A 25,394-nucleotide genomic window follows, 5' to 3' on the forward strand; every position below is an offset into this window, starting at 1 on the left:
CTTTGATGTTAGATGAGATTCATCGGTTTTGGTACTTTGTGTGCGTGTGTGTGCATAAACTATCCATCAGTGTATTTGTATGTTTTAATAAAATAATTGTGTCTGGACAATGAATAATATTGTGTATATTTAAACTCATATTGTGTCAATATCAATATTATGAGTGAATATGTGCATTTTCAAATAAAACAAATGATTAAATCAATGAATCAATTAATAGTCTTTAAAATATAGGATTTTTTGATAAAATATGATCATGGTTTTGTGAGAGTGATCCCATAACTGCATTAGATAAAAAAATATCAAAGTCATATAGGTCAATTCAAGGGTTAATTAGTAAATATTACCCAGAATATTGCCCAATCACATGCCCCAGCAATTCTGTGGTTGTTCTGAGCAAAAGGCTATTCCCTTTCATTCTGATATTTCTTACATACTATTTTGTGTGTTCCCACATTCCTACACCATATTTGCTTTCATATGGTCATCTGACATACAGTGACCTCAATAATAAGTATATTTTGGACACATTTAAGCCACTGTTAAAAATGTCTGAATGTTGCACATACAAAATACTAAACAAAGTGGGATTTATTGTAAAGAAAGACAGCAAGCACACTTTTTAAGCAAAGCATTAAGAAGTTTGTTTAAATTGATCAACCGATATAAATATATATATATATATAGAGCAGATGTTTTATACCATCATTACTGTCCTCGTCAGCGCTCATTTCCCAGTACATTCAGCATCTGGCTCATATTCACAACCTCAAACAAACTGTCATTTTCAACATCTTCAAAATCAATATTTTAATCGCTGACAGATTCTTCACCAGCTCCACCATCAAGTGACTGTGACACTAATATTTGATAATGTTACTCTGCAGTAAATCTCTGAGCCATTTCAAGTTTTGCTGATGATACTTCCTATTCTTTTGTTTTCTGCCTGCGGTGACTATGAGTGAAACGTCACTTCATTGTTGAGTATCAGACATTGCCACCTTGTGGAATAAAGGTGAATATCACTTACTCAGTCATCAAAGATTCAATTATTGTTGTGCAGAAAAAAATATACTTACACTGTTACACACCTCGGGTTGTTAGTGACCCTATACAATTTTTTTAATAAAAAAATGAATGGGAAAACCGGCATTCTCTATAATTGTTTTTCTTATTATATTGTTTATAATAATTTGATTGAGGAATACTAAGAAGGTAATAAGAAAATACTAAGAAAAATACTAAGAAAAAATTAATGAGGAGGAGGGTATGAATGAGATCCCGGGTAACTAAAGATCTGTGGTAAGCGTTTAAGGGTTAAAATGAACACAAATGTTTTTTGGACATGTTGCCATTAGTTAATGGGATAGTTCACCCAAAAATGAATATTCTGTCATTGTTTACTCACCCTCAAGTTGTTCCAAACCTGTATGAGTTTCTTTGTTCTGCTGAACACAAAAGAAGATATTTTGAAGAATGTTTGTAACCAAGCAGATAGAGCAACCGTTGACTACCATAGTATTTTTTCCCCTACTATGGTAGTCAACGGTTGCTCTATCTGCTTGGTTACACACATTATTCAAATGTATCTTCTTTTGTGTTCAGCAGAACAAAGAAACTCATAACAACTTGAGGGTGAGTAAATGATGACAGAATTTAAATTTTTGGGTGAACTATCCCTTTAATGTGATGGTATTGCATAAACAATTAATAATCCGTGATTGTTTACCATCTACCAGAAGTCTGAGACATAAGAATATTGTGGATATTTGGGCCAGGAAACAAATAAGAGAAATAAGAGAAGCTTCTTAAAAACATTATTGTAAAATGATGTAAAATTTTTTATTGAAATAGCTACATTGCATCTGCTTCTGAATACACTGCTTTTTGATATATTATGTCATTATCTGGATAGGCTACCATGAATAATTATTGGTAGCCTATGGGTGTTTCGCTGTGTTTACACTTGCTCATTTGTCATCTATATTTGATATAGGCTATATTTTTAATTGTGTAATACATTCGCAAAGTTGATTTTACCTTTATAAGCAATGATCTTGAAAATGGTCTCACGTTTGTACAGCTTTGATGTCCTTTGCTCTTTTAGAAACCCCAAAAAAGAAAAAGAAAAGGTTGAGGTCACTGAGGCAGCGTAGGCATTTCAGTCTGCTCCATATCATCAATAGGCCTATTTGTTGAGCCTGTAAGCAAGACATTTTCATTATTCATTTAGCAAACAGCCCTTACTTTTAACGTAACTGCACAGTCATCCGTGAACTATGTTAAACAAACTCACTTCCTCGCCATAGTTGGCACAGGACATGCGAGTAGTTCACCAAAATCAAAGTCGATTAAACTCAGATGTGCGGAAACCCAATTTGACAGGATCCTACAACATCTTCTTCGCGACCATTAAAGCCTGTGAATCCTGCAGATGGCAGCAAAGACCGGGAAAATTCAGGTTGGAGAATGAGGTTTGGTATGGAATAATCAATCAATTAATCAAAATGTAGGCTATCATCTTGAACTCTTAAAAATAAACAATTTTGGGTTCCACAAAGAACCTTTCATGGGACAGTTCTCAGTGTGAATAACTTTTTAATAACCTGATGAACCTTTTCAAATATCAAGAACATTTCGTGCAATGAAAGAATGCCTGGACATTTAAGGTGTATGAACCACATGCCAATAAAGAACTATCCTGTTTAGGAGTGTGGGGGAAAAATAAAGACAAACAACCATATACAACATTTTAGCCAATTTCTTTAAAACATTTATTCTCTCATAACTTAAACTAAACATTCTTTGTAAAATTCTGTTGAACAATAAGCATAATGCTTATTTATGAATATATTATAGCCTACTGTATCATACAGGGCCTATAAATTATCAATATGACCAAAACTTTGCTGAAAAACCTGTTGTACACAATCTCCTTAATGCCTTCTGTCTTCTGATTGATAGTTCAGCACTGTAAAAAATGTTATGTGCTATTTGCTTAAATAAATTATGGTAACAATATTACACATAATATTTTTGAGAAGTTTTGGCTTGGTTTCTTTAATTTAATCTACCTGAATAAATCATGTAAAATCACCTAAATTATTTATTCTACGATACAATAAATTAAATATTTTTAGTGACATGTGCTTATTAATTTTAAGTTGACTTTAAAAAAAGGGTATAAATTAGAGGGAATGGAAATTACCTGTTTCTATTTGACTTACGTTATACAATTAATGGACTGTATGCTGCTAGCACAGCACAAGCAGAAACAAACTTGTTACTGCACTGGCATTAGCAAAGTTATTGCTCATTGACCAAAGCAACATGCTTTATAATATTAGTATACATGCAGTTATCCACAACCTAACCATAAGATCTACTCTTCTGCACAATGGTAACGGTCAAAACTTCAATAGAAAGAAAATCTTTCAAATGTCAAACATAACAGAACATTGAACGTTAACAGATGTTTCCCTTCACTCAAAAACACATAAAGTAACACTTAATTTCAATATTAACTCTCCCTTTCCAGCCATATGCAAAGTATGCTGGGAACTAACAATGGTGTCTCTAAATAAATCTGCACAAATGAGCTAATTCTCTTAATATAAATAGGTAGCCTTTTTCCCCTTAATTTTATCAGCTTGATCGGTTCCTCAATTCAAGCCTCAAATTTGTTTACATTTCCTAAAAATCCTTGGTTTTATTAGTGAAATTTTCATAATATTTTCTATACAACACTGAACCACAATTTTATTAAGAAAATATACACAATTTATTTTGTGAAAATTAAAAGACCCATGATTCATTTTTTACAGTGAGCCATTTTTTCATGTTAATGTAAATGTCAAATATGACACATTTATTATTTGTCTCTATTAGTCATCTCTGTTGTCATCAATGAATTGCATATATGAGCTATAAAAGCCTGATGTATATGATACTCAACAAAAAACACATGCATACTGTATATAGCCTACATATGTTTTTTTGTTGAGTATCATATTACACACACACACACACACACACACACACACACCGATCAGGCATTACATTATGATCACCTTCCTAATACTGTGTTGGTCCCCCTTTTTGCTGGCAAAACAGCCCTGATCCGTCGAGGCATGGACTCGACCCCTGAAGGTGTGCTATGGTATCTGGCTCCAAGATGTTAGCAGCAGATCATTTAAGTCCTGTAAGTTGCGAGGTGGGGTCTCCATGGATCGGACTTGTTTGTTCAGCACATCCCACAGATGCTCGATTGGATTGAGATCTGGGGGATTTGGAGGCCAAGTCAACACCTCAAACTCATTGTTGTGCTCCTCAAAGCGTTCCTGAACCATTTTTTTGTTGTGGCAGGGCGCATTATCCTGCTGAAAGAGGTCACAGCCACCAGGGAATAACGTTTCTGTGTTCCGTGGTCCAGTTTTGATGCTCATGTGCCCACTATTGGCACTTTCAGCGGTGGACAGGGGTCAGGTCACCCTGACAGGTATGCCTCTATGGAGCCCTATACGCAACAAAATGTGATGCACTGTGTATTACGACACCTTTCTATCAGAACCAGCATTAACTACTTATAGCTACAGTAGCTCGTCTGTTTGATCAGGCCACATGGGCCAGCCTTCACTCCCCATGTGCATCAATGAGCCTTCGCTGCCCATTACCCTGTCGATGGTTCACCACTGTTCCTTCCTTGGGAAACTTTTGATAGATACTGACCACTGCAGACTGGGAACACCCCACAAGAGCTGCAGTTTTGGAGATGCTCCCAGTCGTCTAGCCATCACAATTTGGCCCTTGTCAAACTCGCTCATATCCTTCTTGCTTCCTAATATATCCCAACCACTAACATGTGATGTGATAAAGAGATAATCAGTGTTATTCACCTCACCTGTCATTGCTCATAATGTTATGCCTGATCGATGTGTATACAAATATATATGCATTTCATTGCAAATCAAGGATAATTGAGAGATGGACAAAAAGTTGTCATATTTTACATTTAGGTTTCATTAACATGAAAAAATGGCTGTCAATCAGAAGACAGAAGGCATGAAGTAAATTGTGTACAACGGGTTTTTCAGCAAAGTTTTGGTCATTGATCATTTATAGGCTCTAGAAAGGATTGTATTAAATATGAAACAGTAGCCTAGGCTATAATATAGGCATTATGCTTATTGTTCAACAGAATTTTACAAATAATGTTTAGTTTAAGTTACGAGAGAGGCTAAAATGTTGTAACACGCATTTCTTCTGTCTTTTTTTCAATTAATGTATATCCTGGGGGATACAAACATTTACAGACAGATTATGAAAAATGTATTTCATAAAATTGCAACACGTATTAAGCTAATGCTTAACAACAACTTTTTAAACATGTAAATATTTGAAATAGATCTACTTTTATCTTAAGGTGAGTAGATTTGCCACTACAGGTGGTCATGTTGTATTTAAATGTTACCCGTGAGCTAAACAAAGAATGTATGAACAAAGTCACCACATCTAAATATTCGCAACGAACACCCTTTCAACATGACACCAAGAAATGAGACCTACACTTTCCCTGCCTCTTTCCACAGACTCTCAAATGTTTGTATCCCCCCGGATACGTCGCCAGTTATAGCCCACTAAACATTGGACGTCGGATAGACGTGCAGATCATGTCTATATTGGGTCCGTCGGTCCATGACCAATTCTGGACATCTATTCGACGTCCAAACTAGGTCCACTATTTTGACGTCCAACCATGACCCAACTTGGACGTCAATTTGACGTTCAACTTTTGACCTTGAACTGGGTAATTTTTTTGGGCGTCATTTGGACGTCTATGACAGGTGCAAGAACATTTACATTATATATAATGTTTTATTTACAAATATCAACATTGTTGTTATCAACATGATTAATACTTGAAAGCTAAAACACTCAAGATTCATGTTCTGAACTCGTTTTTTGCACTAAATACACATGAGAGGGGTTAAATGAAATGCTGAAGCTATTTAAACATTAGCATAATAAACGTATATATAAAACATAAAATTATTTTGAATAAAAAACTACTCTTTACAATTACAAATGTTCTAATATAACTGGACCTTTTGAAAGGATTTAATATAGTTTGGCTTTCAAATTGAGCCAAAAAACAGTCAACGTCACTCCGATTGGCTGGGGTAGCACATCATCATAACCCAACCAGTCACTGTTCTGATTGGCCGAGGCCACACGCCAGGCATTTGGCGCAATTCTGCGTGCAAGACGGCACATTCAGCCTGCATCGCTTTTGCTGGTGAGTCCATTTTTTCTTTTCTAAGTTGAAGGCAAGTTTGGTCAGCTTAGTGATTTTTATGTCCATGTGTACGTGTGGTAGGTAGTTTAGCATCACGTCTTCACAAACCTGCTGTGATTATAGCCACGAATGGTCACGGAGAGAGACCATGTCGAAAAGCTGTTAGCTAGCTTGACTTTTTGAGCGGCAAACTTGTCACGCGCACTATAAAACGCGTGTGCGATATTGACAAAAAATATCTTGATTTTCTGTGTTTTTCTCAGTAACGATAATTAGACAATATTTAGTGTTTAGTAAAGAATAATGTACATCCAGCTGGTTATCGCAGAGTAAACCCAGACAGAGTGATCAGGACCCGACACGAAGCGGAGGGATCTTGCCACTTAAGGGCTTTATTCTGCGGCGATAACCGGCTGGATGTACATTATCCCGCTAATTACACGGCTAACAATACTTGTCTCAAGTAAATTAGACACGAAAAATTGTCTTGTTTAAATATTTTATTAGCTCTCACGCAAAGCTTCCGGGAAGAAAAACAGTTCCAAACTGCTTTGAGTCGTTTTGAAGTCAAATTAATGCTGAAGTCTTCCATTGTGACTGACTTCCTGTATGACTGCAGAATGCTGTTGCATATATTTAAATCATTTGTCTTTTTTTCTTTTGCAGAAGGGATCATGAAATTTGATTCTGCAGCCACTGAGGACTACATCAAATTCAATGTGTCTGAGCACCTCAAGCATGCACCACAAAGACTTGGAGGCGGAGGATTTACTATGCCCTGATTTTTTTTTTTAAATAAAGATGGAAATAAAGAAATGGCTATATTGAATTGTGACTTATTTGTATAACTAGTGTTGTATGTATGTGGTCCCATGTTTCCAGAGGGTGAAGGAGATGTTTTCTGTGCCATTTCATTTCCCTGTAGCTTTGTTTCAGCAGCTAGTTTGAGCTGGAAATGCATTACACCTATGTATGCGTCTCCATTTATCACCTGCTGCTTAGACAATCAAATTGAGTTTTTTGAAAAGTAATCTAGTCCCATTTCAGAAGGTGGCATATGTTCCAGATAATTTCCCAATAACTCAGTTTGATTGTCTCAGCAACAACTGGAGACCTTACGGTCTATGCTGGCATTTCCTGTCGAAACTAGCTACTGAAACAAAGCTACAGGAAATGTAATGCATGGTACAGAAAACATGTCCTCCACCCTCTTGAAACATGACTACATTTATAGAAGTTGCATAAAAACGACGTCTAAATATGATGTTGAAAAGACGTCCACAAACGACCACATTTGGACTATAAATAGCCCATATACGGAGGTCCCACGGACGTCAACATTTGACGTACCGGAGACGTCGAAAAAAAGACGTCGCCTGGCGTTACAAAACAACCCCTAAAGTGGACCGAAATTGGACGTCCAAAAATTACTTAGAAAGGACGTCACTACGACGTCACATTGCGCAGTGGGAGTGTTAAACTTAAATTTAATTTGCGCAATGTGCCCTAGAAGAGCCTTTAAACTAAATTTAGGGGCCAATCTCATGTTTGAGAGCTAAATGTCGCAAGTGTCGAGACACCTAACACTGGAGCTCCCTCCCTCCCAAACATTTCATACTGTCTTCGGATGGGTGGGACGCAATAACCGCCCTGATCACACTCCACGACGACTGAAGTAGGCTACACTCGAACCACTCCAGGATAACCATATCTTAAGATGATGCTCATAGTCCTCGTCTTGTATTTGTGTCCGGTTTTTCAGTGCCAAACTGAGGATACTGATTTTTCAGAGGATGTGGACTTTGAAGAAGAAAACATGACTTCTGACATGGATTCAAATGCTGTAGGATTTTTTCTCTCACTCTCTTACATTTCATATATGAAAATATCGTCATGAATAGTCATATCTAGGATCTCACCATGGCTTATGTTTGTCTTCAGGCTCCTCTCAGAATCCCGCGGCAGGTGAAAACGCTTCTAACTAAGGTAAAGACGCGCGACACCTGCGCTTTCTCCATCGGGTTTTGAAGCTTGTGACTGTTAAACAGTCAAAAGGTCTTCAATCATTTTGCTATAGAAAATATTCATTGTTTAGCCTACGTCTGCATTTATTATAGGCAGCAACTCTTAATACTTCATTCGGGGGCGCGGTGTCTGTTTGTTCTTTAGCGGTTGACCGTGTTGTAGGCTAACACTGTTTTCAACGTCTGTAACTTTGTAGTTTTGGTGCCCTATCCGTCTCAGACTTTGATATTGTATTCCCACATTTGTCTGCTATAAAGTAGAGTAGGTTATAAATCTACAACTTATCTCTAGTGAACTTCAAAGAGTGTTGTTACAAACTACAACTGGAGTAAGATGTAACAGACGGTGAAGCTGTAAGGACCGTTTAAAGCCTGCATTAATTTATTCAATATAGAAAATATTTAAACAATGTAATCACTCTAACAATTGTGTGGGCCTGCCCTATACATTGTCCCATTCTGTTTAATGTTTCCATTATGCACAAAAAAAAAAAATGCTGGGTTGTTTCAACTCATGTTTGGGTCAAATATGGACAACTTTGTAACCTATATTAGGTTTGTTCATATTTGACTCAAACATGGAATGGAACAGCCCATCATTTTTTAGAGTGTGATATTACTATATTTGCATAACATATATCAAATGAAACACTAGGGTGATTCAGATGATATCAGTTCTGTCTTTTAACATTCATGAATATGATTTTACGGCTTTCTATATAATAATAAAAAAATAAAATACATGACAGATCAGGGCAAATTGTTACATTTTTATTGGGTAACATGAGTTTTTAAATGTTATACAGATGAAATAATTACAATATTTGTTGGCCCAAACAATGTTTATGTACCTCTTTTGCCGTTTCATCAGTTCTATTTGACTGATGTTTAAATTTGGCTGAAAAGCATATAAGCTGTCCAATGAAAGCTCAGATGTGGTAACTTACCCCATATAGTGTTTCGCTGTGTCCTGAACCAGTTTACTTCAGTTTTACTGTCTCAAAAATAATTGATATTTTGGCAGAAACTAAAATTTTTTTGAGGACATGACCCAATAATTATTTGGTAATCTGCCCAGATATGTAGACAAATCACTTGGCTACATCACACATATTTTCAATGCAACTTTTTAAAATATTCATCTAGGCTATATTTTAATGATGGTCATAACTTGCTCTCGTCTGCCAGGAAACTAAACCTCACATTCAGGAGCTGTCGGTCCAGACCACCATCATTTCCCGCTATGCCTTCACTGCGGTGTCCTGTAGCATGCTTAACAGACACTCTGCTGCCACTCAGGGCGTCTTTCAGTTCCACATTCCCACTGCTGCATACATATCCAACTTTACCATGTAAGTGTGGAAATACATAACAACATTGGCAAATACCATAACTACAGGGAGTGCAGAATTATTAGGCACGTTGATTTTCTGATCATATTTTTTTTCCAGGCACATTTGACCAATTCCAAACCACAGTAATCCTAATAACTACTATTGATTTAGTATTTAATAATATATAAGTGATATATAATTGTTCATGAAGGCTGGGAATGAAAATCACCTTATATTCAGGTGTGCAGAATTATTACACTGTAAAAAATGAATCATGGGTCTTTTAATTTTCGCAAAATAAATTGTGTATATTTTCTTAATAAAATTGTGGTTCAGTGTTGTATAGAAAATATTATGAAAATTTCACTAATAAAACCAAGGATTTTTAGGAAATGTAAACAAATTTGAGGCTTGAATTGAGGAACCGATCAAGCAGATAAAATTAAGGGGAAAAAGGCTACCTATTTATATTAAGAGAATTAGCTCATTTGTGCAGATTTATTTAGAGACACCATTGTTAGTTCCCAGCATACTTTGCATATGGCTGGAAAGGGAGAGTTAATATTGAAATTAAGTGTTACTTTATGTGTTTTTGAGTGAAGGGAAACATCTGTTAACGTTCAATGTTCTGTTATGTTTGACATTTGAAAGATTTTCTTTCTATTGAAGTTTTGACCGTTACCATTGTGCAGAAGAGTAGATCTTATGGTTAGGTTGTGGATAACTGCATGTATACTAATATTATAAAGCATGTTGCTTTGGTCAATGAGCAATAACTTTGCTAATGCCAGTGCAGTAACAAGTTTGTTTCTGCTTGTGCTGTGCTAGCAGCATACAGTCCATTAATTGTATAACGTAAGTCAAATAGAAACAGGTAATTTCCATTCCCTCTAATTTATACCCTTTTTTTAAAGTCAACTTAAAATTAATAAGCACATGTCACTAAAAATATTTAATTTATTGTATCGTAGAATAAATAATTTAGGAGATTTTACATGATTTATTCAGGTAGATTAAATTAAAGAAACCAAGCCAAAACTTCTCAAAAATATTATGTGTAATATTGTTACCATAATTTATTTAAGCAAATAGCACATAACATTTTTTACAGTGTAGGCATGTTTTCTTTTACAGATAAATTGAGCCAAAAAAGAGATTTAACTCAGACTGAAAAGTCAAAAAGTATTAAATGCCCATGGGAAGGATGCAATACTAATGCAATACTAGACATTGCAGTTAAGGCATGACCATTGGACAGTGAAATGCTCGTTGGGTCAGCAGGGTCAGACAAAAACATGTGGCGGAGAAAAGACACCTATTAACCGCAAAAGAATTAAGAATTAAGGTGAAGAATTAAGGGTGAAACCATCAGGAACCCTTTAGTCTCCAGCGCCACCATTTTCCAAAGCTGCAACCTACCTGGAGTCTCCAGAAGTGCAAGGTGTCAGGATCTCAGAGACTTCAGTTAGGTAAAGAATCCTAAAAAATGACCCCCACTAAATAAGAATCATAAGCTGAAGTGTTGTAAAATACATGAAGCCTGCTTTTTTATAGGCTTTATAGGTTTTATAGGTTGAGAGTGACTCTTGAAGGACCAGCACCACATCCTCTAGGCCACTGTTTGAAGAATTCATCTTCCAGAATCTGGCAGTATGTTTTGGGAGTTCATTTTAGTCCATCCTGAAGTCCGTTTTGCAGAGATGGACTAAAAATGAACTCCCAAAACGTACTGCCAGATTCTGGAAGATGAATTCTTCAAACAGTGGTACTAGAGGATGTGGAGCTGGTCCTTCAAGAGTCACTCTCAACCTATCTGTCCATAAAGCCTATAAAAAAACCTTCTTCATGTATTTTACAACACTTCAGCTTGTGATTCTTATCTAGTGGGGGTCATTTTTTAGGATTCTTTACCTAACTGAAGTCTCTGAGATCCTGACACCTTGCACTTCTGGAGACTCCAGGTAGGTTGCAGCTTTGGAAAATGGTGGCGCTGGAGACTAAAGGGTTCCTGATGGTTTCACCCTTAATTCTTCACCTTAATTCTTAATTCTTTTGCGGTTAACAGGTGTCTTTTCTCCGCCACATGTTTTTGTCTGATCCTGCTGACCCAACGAGCATTTCACTGTCCAATGGTCACGCCTTAACTGCAATGTCTAGTATTGCATTAGTATTGCATCCTTCTCATGGGCATTTAATACTTTTTGACTTTTCAGTCTGAGTTAAATCTCTTTTTTGGCTCAATTTATCTGTAAAAGAAAACATGCCTAATAATTCTGCACACCTGAATATAAGGTGATTTTCATTTCCAGCCTTCATGAACAATTATATATCACTTATACATTATTAAATACTAAATCAATAGTAGTTATTAGGATTACTGTGGTTTGGAATTGGTCAAATGTGCCTGGAAAAAAAATATGATCAGAAAATCAACGTGCCTAATAATTCTGCACTCCCTGTATTTGATTTTTAGTCATTGAAATGTCTCTTGTGGGTCACTCAAAGAAAATGGTACAACTATGGGTGTCCTCATAACGGTTTGATCTGACATCATTTAAAAAAATTGCTTTGACCATAAAAATAATTCTTAAGTATGACCTTGAGAATGACTCGGGCTCTACCCACCTTATTTTGCAATGTTGAAGTAAGCTATGTTATTATGTGAATGTGCCAGACCTCCAATTCATTAGCCGCTATAGGGAAAAAAAAATAGAAGAATATAATGCAGTAAATGGTAAAACTATTTGCGCGACAAACGAATATGTGTCCAGCTGATGTGTCCTTAACACAAGCTGATGATATTTACAGTGTTAACTACATGGCACAAGCTGATTGGTTAATGTTGCATCTGCAGCCAATGAGCTTGCTTCTCCACATTTAAATAGCTGGTTAGCATTTATTAGTAGTTCGCAGCATGCTTTCAGAGTTCCTCTGAAACCCTCCATCCTCCCCAGCTCCACCTGTATATTTCTGCTACGGGTAATGCTATTTGTGCAGCATGTCCTACATCCTCACAGCAACATATCGGCATATGTATTGACAGTAGCAAGTTCCTGTACTTGCTCTGCGGCAGCAGAAATTCAGCAGCAGCGTAGCAGATCTATTCCGCCAAGACCAAATACATAATAATATGGTAGAAAATCCCCTTTTGCAATGGCAAGCAGCTTAACAATCTGCTTTCTACAGCTAAAAATAACTGGAAGTGAATGTTATTTTTACCCTCTTACTCGCTCTTACATTAAAAATAAGGTAAATAATACAACATTTTGCAATTGCAAATGGGTTGTTAATGGGTGGTCATTGACGCCACTATGTTGAGAGAGGTTATTGAAGGTTCTGAGGGTTTAGACTATGATTAACCACAATAAATATGTATATGCCACTTGCTGCAACTTCTTGTAGTTCCATGGCACTAATAAAAATGTCCATTTCATGCTGTTGGTATGGTGGCAAAGGATTGTGGGAGGAAGAGTCTTTCCCAGCCAGGTGAAGGCAAAAGAGAAGAAGATGAAGAAGGAAGGAGGAGAAAACAATGGCAAGAAAAAAAAGGACACACCAGAGCAGAGGTAAAGATAGCGAGTAAACTTCAAATGTCTGTGCCATTAAACTGGATGTGTTATGTGTTATGATTATGTTTAACTAACCTGCTCAGCAAGATTATCTTCAAAAGGTGGCTTTTCCATGGCAACGGTTGTACTAAAAAGAGCAAAGTGACCATAGAAGAAGACAGTATGCTTATACTTGCTATAGCACCCCTTCTGGCAAGCCTGAGAATACAATGTGTACTTTCACTGCGTTATTAATCATTCAATATGTACAAGAAGCGATGCAAAGTTTTGAGCCTGTTATTATTTAAATTCTTACATGTGTATTTCATTTGCTTGTGAGTGAGTGAGAAATATGGAAGATACTGAGAAATCTGAGATATATTCCCCTCCAAAAATCGTAATGTGGTTTGGCAAACCGCATGACAGATTCCTTTGGCAATAAAAGTTCACATTTTCAGAGTAATGTTTATTTATATCCCTGTTAGTGAGGGGGAGATGGAGGTGTTTCGAATGGAGGTCACTATTCCTGGACGCAACCGTGCTGTGTTCTTCTTGATCTATGAAGAGCTGCTGCAGAGACGATTGGGCCGATACGAGCACGTGACCAGTGTTAGGCCAATGCAATTGGTCAGCAAACTCAGCGTGGGCGTTACTATTGTGGAGCACTCCCGTCTCACTTACCTTGAAGTCTTACCCCTACGAAACGGCAAAACTACAGCTTCCAACGGTATTGGGAAAGCAGATGGTAACCAGCTGTTGCCAATTTGATTCTTGTATTATAATGTGCTGTCATTGGTATGGTCTTAAATATTTGACAACATTGCAAAATTTTAACTCAAAAACGGCAAGATAGAAGCCACAAGTTCCAGTTACAATTTTCCACTTTAACTTTAAAAGGGCCAAGACTGATTAATATATTTATCAAATGTAAAACAGTACATGATTTACCATTGTTTACATCTTGTTCTAGGTAAAGTAGGACCACCAGTCTCCACTGTAGTCAAGCAAAATGAAACATTATGCAAGATCAGCTTCACTCCCAACATCGTTCAGCAAGCCAAAATTGCCACCAATGGCATGCTGGGAGAATTTGTGGTGCGCTTTGATGTAGAGAGAGAGAATGGCATTGGCGATATACAGGTACACATACACACAATTATTAACAAATATTTACATAAATTCCATTTCCATAGAAAGGCATTACTTAAATTCGAAATAGTATGTTTTCTTGTTCTTTTATCTATCGATAAACTGAAGTGCATACAAAAACGGGAATGTTTTTTCGCGCACAGATGACAATGTTGTCAAAACGATCCCCATTCACACGGATCTGCGAAAATTACTAAAACGCTATATTATGCATGTCAGGCCAGTAGTTGGAGAAACTATGCGCCTATGGACAGAACACATCACCGTTTTCACATATTCACTTTTTTGTAGTTTACACTGAGAATTTGAAACCCATTTCCATTTTCCGGCCCCAAAGCGCTGTTGTCGTGTAAATGAACGGCCAAAACAAAAAATGTTTTAGTTGAAAATGGTGTTCATTCAACACTCGTTTCCTTCCCTCACTTCCTTTCCTCGAATCTTAGCTCCACCCCCTTGGGATGCAAGGGAAAAATACACCTGTGTTTCCTTGCTCATGACTCCTTAGGAAGTCTCCTCGCTCCTCATTCCTCGCTGTGCAGTTAGAGAATTGAGATGTCCTTCAAGATGGCTGAGTTCGATCTGTTTCCAGGTCACAGACTTGAGGAAGTAGGAGCGAGGAAAATAGGAAGCATTAGTTTGAGTACTGAGAAACAGCCCTAGTCTTTATCCATGCAGTGTCAGTGATTTCCATTAGTATTTTAGTACAATATTTTATTGAGCATTTTGTGGCTTCCTTTTTCTTTTATTTTGCTATGCCCTTTTTTCTCTCCCAACATTTTTGAATTTAGAATGTGATGAACTCCTCCAGTTCACTGAGCTCATTTCTTTCTTGTCTACACACATACATTACAAAGAATGGAAAGCTGTAAAACTATCTGGTTTCTTTCAGGTGCTGGATGGACATTTCGTACACTATTTTGCCCCCAGAGACCTGCCTGTCGTGCCAAAGAATGTTGTATTTGTGATTGATACTAGCGCCTCCATGGTTGGAACCAAAATCAGACAGGTAACATACTCTGTTGTCAACACAGATTGAAGCAATCAGTTCTCCACACTTAAAATTTATATTCAGCATTTCAGTTGTGAGAGTTGCAGTGTTCCGTTCTCTCAAAGAGGGAATGAAATAGTGCCATGGGTTTTTTTTTTTCCAGCTGGTTCTTGTGATCTCATAGTTGGACACACAGACACACACACCCATCTCTTAGCAGAATGACAGAGTTCAATAGTTCTCTTTTTAATATCTTTCACGCAGACCAAAGAAGCTCTGTTCACGATCCTACGCGAGCTGAGGCCCAATGATCACTTCAATTTTGTCACTTTTTCCAATCGTATCCGTGTGTGGCAGCCGGGGAAACTGGTGCCCGTCACACCCAACAATGTACGTGATGCCAAGAAGTTCATCTACATGATCTCACCCACTGGAGGTAGACAATCTTACACACTCCTAAACACTCCCTGTTACACATTTAAACAACATTCAAATCTAATTTAAAGAAGCAGTCCACCTAAAAAAAAATCTGTCAGGGTTTACTCACCGTTATGTTGTTTTTTTCAACTGAAATAAAGATCAAATAAAATATAAACAATAGATTAAAAAGAGAAAAATGTTGACTTGGCAACTAACTGATATGTTTAAGTACTAAAATTACTAAAACTTAAAAATAAATTAAAACTAAAAATTATATATATATACGTATACATTTTTCCATTAAATATTTTTGAACAATCTTTACAAAGAAGCCATGCATAATGCTCTGAAAAGAAATTAAAACACTTTGATCATAAATTAGATATGTTGAAGCCATTGGACAGTATGTATGCATTTTTAATATATTTAAGAATAAATCAATAGTTAGGGCAAAAAATAAATAGTGTCACATCATAAACTCTGTGTGTACGAGTGCACAAGTTGAATGGACTAATTTTGTAGTACTTTTATTATGTTTTTTGTCCTTTTTGGAGCTTGACAAACCTAGTACTGTTGTTATATTATATATCCAACTTATACACATACAGTACCTTCACATAAAGCACTATATACGATATAGCAAATCTCAACTGCCTGATTTTTTTTTTATTTCATCGTAAAATGAAACCATTTTATGATTTAGCTCTTTAAATAAAGTTGTATACATAAGTGTCGAACTTTATCCGCAAACATCCTATATAGCAAATCTCAACTGATTGTTTGTATTGTCACAAAATAAATTATATTATCGCCCAGATCTAATCTGCTAAATGCAAATATAGTGCATGAAGATGTGTATTAAAATACTCTAAACACTAACATCACGATTTTCTGTAAAGCGGCTTTGAAACTATGTGCATTGTGCGCTATACACGTTAATTTGACTTGACCTAATACCGATTTTGGAACAACATAAGGGTGATTAAATAATGTCCTTTTTACAACTAATTTTCTCATTAATTTAAAACTCCTCAGGCACTGACATCAACGGTGGAATTCAGACAGGCTCAGCATTGCTCAGTGACTACTTGTCCAGCAAAGAAGAGTCCCATCACAACAGCGTGTCGCTCATCATCTTCCTGACCGATGGGCGGCCCACAGTGGGCGTGCTCCAGAGTCCAACCATCATTGGTAACACCAAAGCAGCAGTGCAGGAGAAGTTCTGCCTCTTCACCATTGGGATGGGTGATGACGTGGACTACAGGCTCTTGGAGAGGATGTCACTGGAGAACTGTGGAACCATGAGGAGAATCGCAGAGGATGCGGACGCCAGCGTCATGCTCAAAGGGTGAGGAACATGACATGTGGTCATCATTAACAACATATTTTTGTGTGTTTGTGAACGAATCTAATTAAAAGGGAAGTTCAGGCAAAAATAAACATTTTGTCATCATTTTGTTCTAAACCCACAAGACTTTCTTTCTTTTGAGGAACAAAATTGGCATGTCAGGATCAGTTGTGACGCAACAATTGATGCCACCCATGACATCAAACTTGGCAAAACATGTCTGTGCACACCCTATTTGAATATATACGCAAGTGCAAATTAGATTTGAGAAGTTAAAATGCATGTAAAATAACCCCCTCAGCATCAGGATCCAGATTTATTTTGTGATAATGACCAGCTGACTTTAATAAAGGCCTTCTGAAGCAAATTGATGGGGTTTTGTAAGAAAAAATAACCATATCTAGCTTACGGCAGACCGCCTTCCGTATTCAACTTACACAGAAAGTGTAACGTCTTCTGGTTCAAAACGCTTACCCTACATTCTAATGATGTGAAAAAGCGTAGTTATACTTTTTCTGTAAATTGAACAACGAAGGACCTGCTGGCAACCATTAATATTATGGGGCAAGTATGTTGTGTGGTGTTTTGTGATAAAAAAGCCCCCCCTTAAACTCCAGGTTAAAGGTCAAAAGTGACATGAGATGCCAATGGAAGTCAGAAATCTTTACACAAGGCTTAACAATGGGCCCCACTCTAAAAGTTCAACAAGTTTTGGCAGTTTTAAAGGAATACGTGACTTATTAACCTACAATCTGAAGCAACACTGTCATTTTGACCTTATTATCTTCTATCTCCTCTCCTATCTTTCACCTACCATCTCTCTATAGCTTCTATGATGAGATTGGCACTCCGCTGTTATCCGACATCCGGGTGGAATACTCAGAGGATGCTGTGCAATATATCACCCAAAACCTTTTCACAAACTACTTCAACGGCTCTGAGCTCATTGTAGCCGGAAAACTGACCAATCGCAGCGCGGACTCGCTGCACATTCAGGTCACCGCCAGCAACAGCGAGAGGAGCATCGTGCTGGAGAAAGACGTGTCACTACACGAGCGAGAAAAGGAAACCGAACGGCGGCTAGCGGAAGCAGAGGCGGGTCCGAACGCGGACGGTTATGTGGAGCGACTGTGGGGATATCTGAGTGTTAAAGATGGCCTAAAAGGACGTCTGCGAAGCCAGACGAGCGGAGAGCGGGAAAACTTCACTCAACATGCTACAAATCTTTCGTTAACGTATAATTTCCTCACGCCGCTCACGCAAATAATAGTGGAGAAACCACAAGTGCTGGCCGATGGAACTTTAAAACAGACAGAGGCAGAGGCCACAGAGGCTCCACCCCCTCCTGAGTCGTCCAATCAGCTGTCAGAAGATGACAACAGTTTTACACCCCAGAGCCTGCACAGAAATGAACCGCCCAAGCCCATTTCTCCAGTCGCCAAAGCAACAAGTGTGTTTATTTAAACTGGACAGCCAGCAAAACATTTGTTTTAGATCAGATTTAGGGTCATTATGATTGTCATTACACAATCGGTCTTGAAAACATTAAGGTGACTCAAACAATCCATGACGATTTCAATGTTTTCCATTTATCTCCAGGTGGCGTCAGCAAACCCGCCAAAAAGTCTGTCACCTTATCCAAAACATCCGGTATGTCTCCATTTTTCTACATCTGCTTTGCATTTCAGTGTGAATGTGTGTGAGTGTAGTTGAAAGCGGCAGTAGTGTCTGTTCACATGGACTGTGTGGCTTGTAATTTGTTGCGTTCAGGTAAAGGGGCCTCATCAGAGCGCAGTTAATTGCTACTGAGAGTTGTGTACGGGCTCTAATTCACATGCCTGTGTGTTTGGGGGGCTGATGGGAAAAAGGCAAGCCTTGAACAAACCCCTAAGTATTTAACTTCAGGGTGTAACTCCTTCCCCCTTTGTACTACTCAAATTGAGCAACCTTGTTGATTTCATTTTCAGAGTACAGTTTCAAAGTACTTTTTTGGCATGACTGTTACACGCACAATATTGCCAAATCATCAACACAAGCAAAACAACTGTAACAATGTACTAAGAACAGCTTAGAAACACCCTGTGTTCGACCCGCTCCAAGTGGGATTCGAAGCGGGGTCTTCGAGGCGAGTGCGCTAATAAGGACGCTAAAGACCGCAGCCTCTGGCATCAGTCGCTAACGTGTCTCTTGAGATCAGGGGAGTGAGGTTTACACGCAAAGCTCTTACTGGCCTACATACATTACACTCACCCCCCTAAACCTCACTCCCATCTGGGCCATGGCACCAAATGTAACCGGTCCTAATCTACCTGCTTTGAGCGGGATTCGAACCAGGGTCTCTGGCATGGGAGGCGGGTGTGTTAACAAGGGCGCTAAAGACTGCCGCCTCTAGCGTCACTGCCCCCCTAAACCTCACTCCCATTTGGGCCACGGCACCAAACGTAACCAGTCCTACTCAACCTGCTTTGAGCGGGATTCGAACCAGGGTCTCCGGCGTGCGAGGGGGGTGCGCTAACAAGGACACTAAAGGCCGCAGCCTCTAGCGTCAGTCGTTAGCGTGCCTCTTGAGATCACAGCACCAAATGTAACCGGTCCTACTCGACCCACTTCGAACGGGATTCGAACCAGGGTCTCTGGCATGGGAGGCGGGTGCGTTAACAAGGACGCTAAAGACTGCCGCCTCTAGCGTCACTCCATGACTGCCCCCCTAAACCTCACTCCCATCTGGGCCACGGCACCAAATGTAACTGGTCCTACTCAATCTGCTTAGAGCGGGATTCAAACCTGGCTCTCCGGTGTGGAAGCCGGGTGAACTAACAAGGACACTAAAGACCGCAGCCTCTAGCATCAGTCGCTAACATGCCTCTTGAGATCAGGGGAGTGAGGTTTACATGCACAGCTCTTACTGTGCTATGATAGTTACACTCACCCTCCTTAATCTCACTCCAATCCGGGGTCATGGCACCAAATATAACCAGTCCTACTCGACCCACTCCGAGCGGAATTCGAACCGGGGTCTCCGGCACGTAAGGCCGGCGCACTAACAAGGACGCTAAAGACCACAGCGTCTAGTGTCAGTCACTAGAGCGCCACTTGAGGCCAGGGGAGTGAGGTTTACACACACAGCTCTTACTGGCCTACGTCCATTACACCTGACAAGCATTAATACTATGGGTCAAGTATGTTAGTGTGTGTCGTTTTGTATTATACACAGTTCATCAGAATACATGCAGTCATGTACTTAATTGATGCAGTCTGTGTATGTGCATGAGCGAGATGTGAATGAGGGCTTAAAGAAAATCTGTTACATGCCTTTACCAGATGAGTAAAATCATGTTGCACATAACCATCAAGGTTGCTTAATTTGATTTATTTTCATGCAACAAAATTCCAAGTCAATTATTTAATGGCTTTTAGAGGGGGGAAAAATCATATATTCATACAACGTTGTACAAATGGTCCATATTCAAGTCAAAATGTTTTCTCCTATATGGTGAATGTGATTTCACACCCAAATAATCAATTAGATTTTGACTTCGACAGAAGTTTACAGTTTATGTCAAGTTTAGGCTTAGAACCAGGGTTAGGTGCGACTACATCAGTGTTCATTCACCTATCATTTCCTTCTGATTGTAGAGATAACTTATTGGTAGGGTTAGGTTTAGGTTTAGGGATAGGGTTAGGACAGGAATGTTGGAACATCCAGGAACATGTTTTACTTGGCAAAATCATGGTAACCCCACCCTGACCCTCGTACATCATCTGCTTATCTGTCTTTAGCTGATGGTGACCCTCATTTTGTGGTGGAGATTCCTCACAGTAAACTGACTGTGTGTTTCAACATTAATGGGGAGCCAGGACACATCCTCCGACTAGTGACTGACCATAAACACTCAGGTAAACAATAAAACTACACAAAGTGTTTTTTTATTTATAATTTTTTTTTAGGAAGTATTGTAAGTATTTGTATTTTAGTGAACTTTGCATTATTGCCAATTCTTGTCCAATTTAAGATTCAATATTTAATATCAGTTATTATTTTAAAAAGAAAATGTATAAACTGCAGATTAGATTTGATATGTAAATTTTTATTAATACGTATGTAATATTTATTTAAACAACACCTTTACCTGGCATTTAGGTAAAAAAGGTGACATAATGGATAGCATTTGTCCTTTCTTGGAGGTGGAAAATCTAATTTCGTTATGACCTGCAGTTACACGACACTGTTTTCAACTAAAACTGAAAACTTTTTATGCATTTTGACCTTTCATTTACACGACAATGGCTTTTGGAGGCCTGAAAACACCCAAGTTTTGGAAAATTATAAAGTTATTATAATCTCCCTGTAAACAATAATACATCGTTTTCGTGGATCCGCGTGAATGGCCGTCGCTTTGACAACGTAGGCGAAAAATGCAAAGGAACATTTTTTTTATTTTTTATACATCCTGGTCATGTAAACGTACCCTTAAAACAAGCATTATTCATCAGTTATTGCTCATCAACTAGCTAGCCTACTTTACTCACCAAAGCCAATTTCTTATATTAGTGCTTATGAAGTTTTAAAGGTCCTGTTTTTCCTGTTTTTTTTGAAGCTTTGATCGTGTTTACAGTGTGCAATATAACGTGTTCATGTTTCGCGTGTAAAAAAACAGTATTTTTCACACAATTTACTTATCTGTATACCGCTGTTTTCACTGTCCTAAAAACGGCTTGAAGATTTCCTTATTCTATGAAGTCCCTCCTTCAGAAATACGTAACGAGTTCTGATTGTGCCAGCGGTTCCCGTGTTGTGATTCGACAGCAGCGTAGTGCACGTTGCCCGGAAAGGTCACGCCTCTTACCATAACGGGGAGATGCATGTGCTCAAAGTACAGCGTCCGTGAAGGCCAAACAAAGGTGATTTGACTCCGGGATGAAAATAACAGCGTCTCGACCGGTCTCGACGACATGGCAACAAACACTCTACGAACGCAACACTTCCTCTTCTCCACGTGGGAGAGCAACAAGACCACGCCCCCTTTTTTGCGTATTCTTGTGGGCGGAGGATAGTCGACAAACTGTTCTACTGAAGTAATTAAAGCAGGAAGTACAGGGATGTAGTCCAAACCGGCCGTTCGCTGTAGGCTTTGAAAGGGAACTTCTGTTAAATAAAATATCTCGCTTGGCATTGAACTTTGAGCTTTATAATTTTACAGGTATTATTTATGCTCTAACAGCAACATTACACACTAACTAAAGTTTGAAAAATGGGATCACGAAGAACAGGACCTTTAATTTTGGACACTTACCATACAAATGTATATATTTGTCTCCATTAGGCGTGACTGTGAACGGTGCGCTGATTGGTGCTCCAGCCCCAGTCGGCAGTCATAAAGAACAGAGGACATATTTCAGCAGCATAACTATAGTAGCCAATAAGCCGAGGCGCTCCTACATTGAGGTGACCCCACAGAAGGTCATACTGGACGGCCGTGACCGAATGATCCTTCCATGCAGCTCCAGCATTTCAGTTGAAACCACCAACCTGGGTGTGGTCCTTATTGCGAACACAAACCTGACTGTAACCATCCAAGGAACTATCCAATTTGTCATCTTATTCCACCATTACAAAAACCCAGCGCCCTATCAGCGAGATCACCTAGGATTTTACATCGCTAACAGCAAAGGATTGAGCAAGGATACACACGGGTTGCTAGGTAAGCACACATACACACATTGTTGTCAAACTTAGTGAGCTATCTTGATGCCTAGGCATGGTGGTTAACTGGTGTCACAGCCTGGCCAAGCTGTACTGGTTTTAGAGGGTTTTTTTTAGTACTTGGCAACTGATCAGGCTTGAAGATCTGCTAGCTTGATCAGCTAATCAACCGCTTGTTAGTTGAGAAACCAGCTAAACCAGTTAAGACCAGCATAATGGAGACTCGATTCACTACGTAGTTTTCAGTGGCCTTGGTGTATTTTTCCCATAGGGATGTTTTAAATTTGCTGTGCTTCATGGGAGTGGGTGAGCGCATTGTTTTGCCGAATTTTGTCACGATTCTCTAATTGGTGAAGATTTGTTTGCAGGGTAATTCCGCTGTTACATTATTATTTAAAACAAATAAGTTACTATAATGCAGGCTGATGGCTTACACAAAAGCATTTACCATCAATTAACCTAACCTATTTTAGTACTAAATAAATAAATAAAAAAGTATGTTTATAGGCCACATTTCTCTTACTTTGTCAGCCATCTTAACTTTCTCAGTTGGTTTGTAGCAGTGAATTTTGGTTCTGCTTTCTACACAAAGGATACATGTGTTGCTGCCTTAAGGTGCGGTCACACTTACCGCTGCTCAGCAAAATCTTGTGGCCGAAATCCAGTCATTTCAATAGGAATCCTTGTGATCAGGAGTTTTGCATGAGGGTGAAAAACGTCCTTACGGAGATTTCACTGTGTACAAAAGTGACTTCTGTGTTTCACTGTGTAGCTGAGTTTCAGACATTGCAAAGACATTTTATACATACTAAAATGGAGAAATATTTCTATACTTACAGGCCAGTTCCTGTATGAAGATATTGGATTGACACAGCTTCCTGGAAATTTCAGCATGGCCGGAGAAAACAGCACACTGGAAACAATGGGGAAAAATATCACCCTACCCAGTTACCCCGTTCTAAAGGTGAAGGATCGTACTGTCGCCGTCATAAAGAAGAGCAGACGGATCTACTCTGGAAAGCAGACAGTAGACTGCTGGTTTGCCAAAAATAATGCGGCCAAACTGATCGATGGACAATACAGCGATTACGTTGTGTCACATCTGTTTGACACAGGAGACTGGGCTAATGGAACCAACACACACTGAGAAACACTGAAACACACACACGAAGAAATACGATTCTACTGGATTGATGGATCATGACTCGAATATATTTACACAAACACTTTAAAAAACCCAAAGATGCAAAAGCAGTATTTTAAGTACATGATTTATATTCAGTGATGTGTGGACATACTACTTTACTGTTTTTATTGTAGTCATCTACAAATATATACTGTATATTTTTAGTTAATATAATAAGACTTTTTTGGAACTCATTTTGTACTAATAAATTAAATGTTAACAATAGACTATACATCTTCTTTTAGGTCAAAAGCTATACAGTAGGTTGCAGAAGTATGAATCTCCATATAGAGAAATAGATTTTTAGTGACCTCTGAGATTAAGAAATATGCTTCAAATTTGAACATCATATAACCAAGTATTGTTGAATTCTCTTTGAAGTACTACACTACCCATAATCCTTAAATGAGATCCACCAATCAGCGAAAACACTGTTATGAAAATGGCAATCACAGCAACAGAACTCAATAGCGACTGTCCAGTCCACAGACAGACCATGGAAGAATGGATGGATGGATGTTTTTTTTTTTGGCTACTAAATTTGCTTCAGTGAAATACAAATTTGTCATAAGTTAGAGAAATAAAGTAACCTGTTAAAAATACTCATTAGGGATCCACAGTATATTGGTACCATATCAGTTATCGGTTAATATTAGTTATTTGATATGGCTTCAGTTTAAGTAGCACTAAAAAAATAATAATAATAATAGTCATTGTTAGGGATGCACAACATACCAGAGCTATCTGTCAAAATTATTAAATATTTTGTTTTTTTTGCATGTCTGCAGATACTTATCCAACATCAATTAATACGATAAAATGTATCAATACCCTTAATTATTATTATTCAATTAAATATTACTACTTTTTATAAGCAGAATAGTACTTGATTTTTAATATCTGTTATTTATTGGCCATAACATCAAATGAATCATTGACTTATATCGGTCAAAATTACTTATTGTCTTTTGATTTACTGATGTTTTAAAAACAAACCTTTATTAATAAAAAATAAAAGTTCAATAATACAGTCCTAAAACAACATCTTAAATAATTGTTTTAATTCTACTCTCTCTCTCTCTCATATACACATATATATATATATATATATATATATATATATATATATATATATATATATATATATATATATATATATATGTATGTATATAAAATCTCTTGAAATATACTGTTGCCTATAGAGAAAATGTATCTGATAAATACTTCCTTAACCATGACAAAAAAAGTGGGTGATTGTGCCATTCCATTACCAAAGAGAAAAAAATGTTAAACAAACCACAAACGCAAGTGGATGTATTACCCATAACAGCTGAGAAACTGGCTCGACTAATTTATGGTTGAGTATGACCCGTTTCGCCCCTGTCATCAGACTGGGGT

General features: G+C 38.0%; 2 protein-coding genes across 3 annotated transcripts in view; one reads left to right on the forward strand and one right to left on the reverse strand.

Annotated features, from left to right (window-relative positions):
• taf3 (TAF3 RNA polymerase II, TATA box binding protein (TBP)-associated facto) overlaps nt 1-25,394 on the reverse strand; it is a 996,662-nt gene that overhangs the window by 98,490 nt on the left and 872,778 nt on the right. The gene's annotated exons all lie outside the window — the stretch shown is intronic.
• Nucleotides 7,834-25,031, forward strand: itih5 (inter-alpha-trypsin inhibitor heavy chain 5). 2 transcript variants are annotated; one of them, XM_079817258.1, is made up of 14 exons: nt 7,834-8,138; nt 8,237-8,281; nt 9,508-9,671; nt 13,109-13,219; nt 13,687-13,928; nt 14,172-14,341; nt 15,240-15,356; nt 15,603-15,774; nt 16,794-17,106; nt 17,934-18,556; nt 18,706-18,756; nt 20,887-21,003; nt 22,431-22,808; nt 23,650-25,031. In XM_079817258.1, exons 1-14 carry the CDS (start codon nt 8,013-8,015, stop codon nt 23,955-23,957), a joined length of 2,937 nt encoding a protein of 978 aa, XP_079673384.1. In that variant the 5' UTR covers nt 7,834-8,012; the 3' UTR covers nt 23,958-25,031. The 2 variants fall into 2 exon arrangements, with proteins under 2 accessions (XP_079673384.1, XP_079673383.1); XM_079817257.1 differs by having other exon boundaries at nt 7,846-8,138; nt 13,687-13,946.

The sequence above is a fragment of the Gobio gobio genome (assembly GCF_949357685.1).
Source record: "Gobio gobio genome assembly, chromosome: 5".
NCBI lineage: Eukaryota > Metazoa > Chordata > Actinopteri > Cypriniformes > Gobionidae > Gobio > Gobio gobio.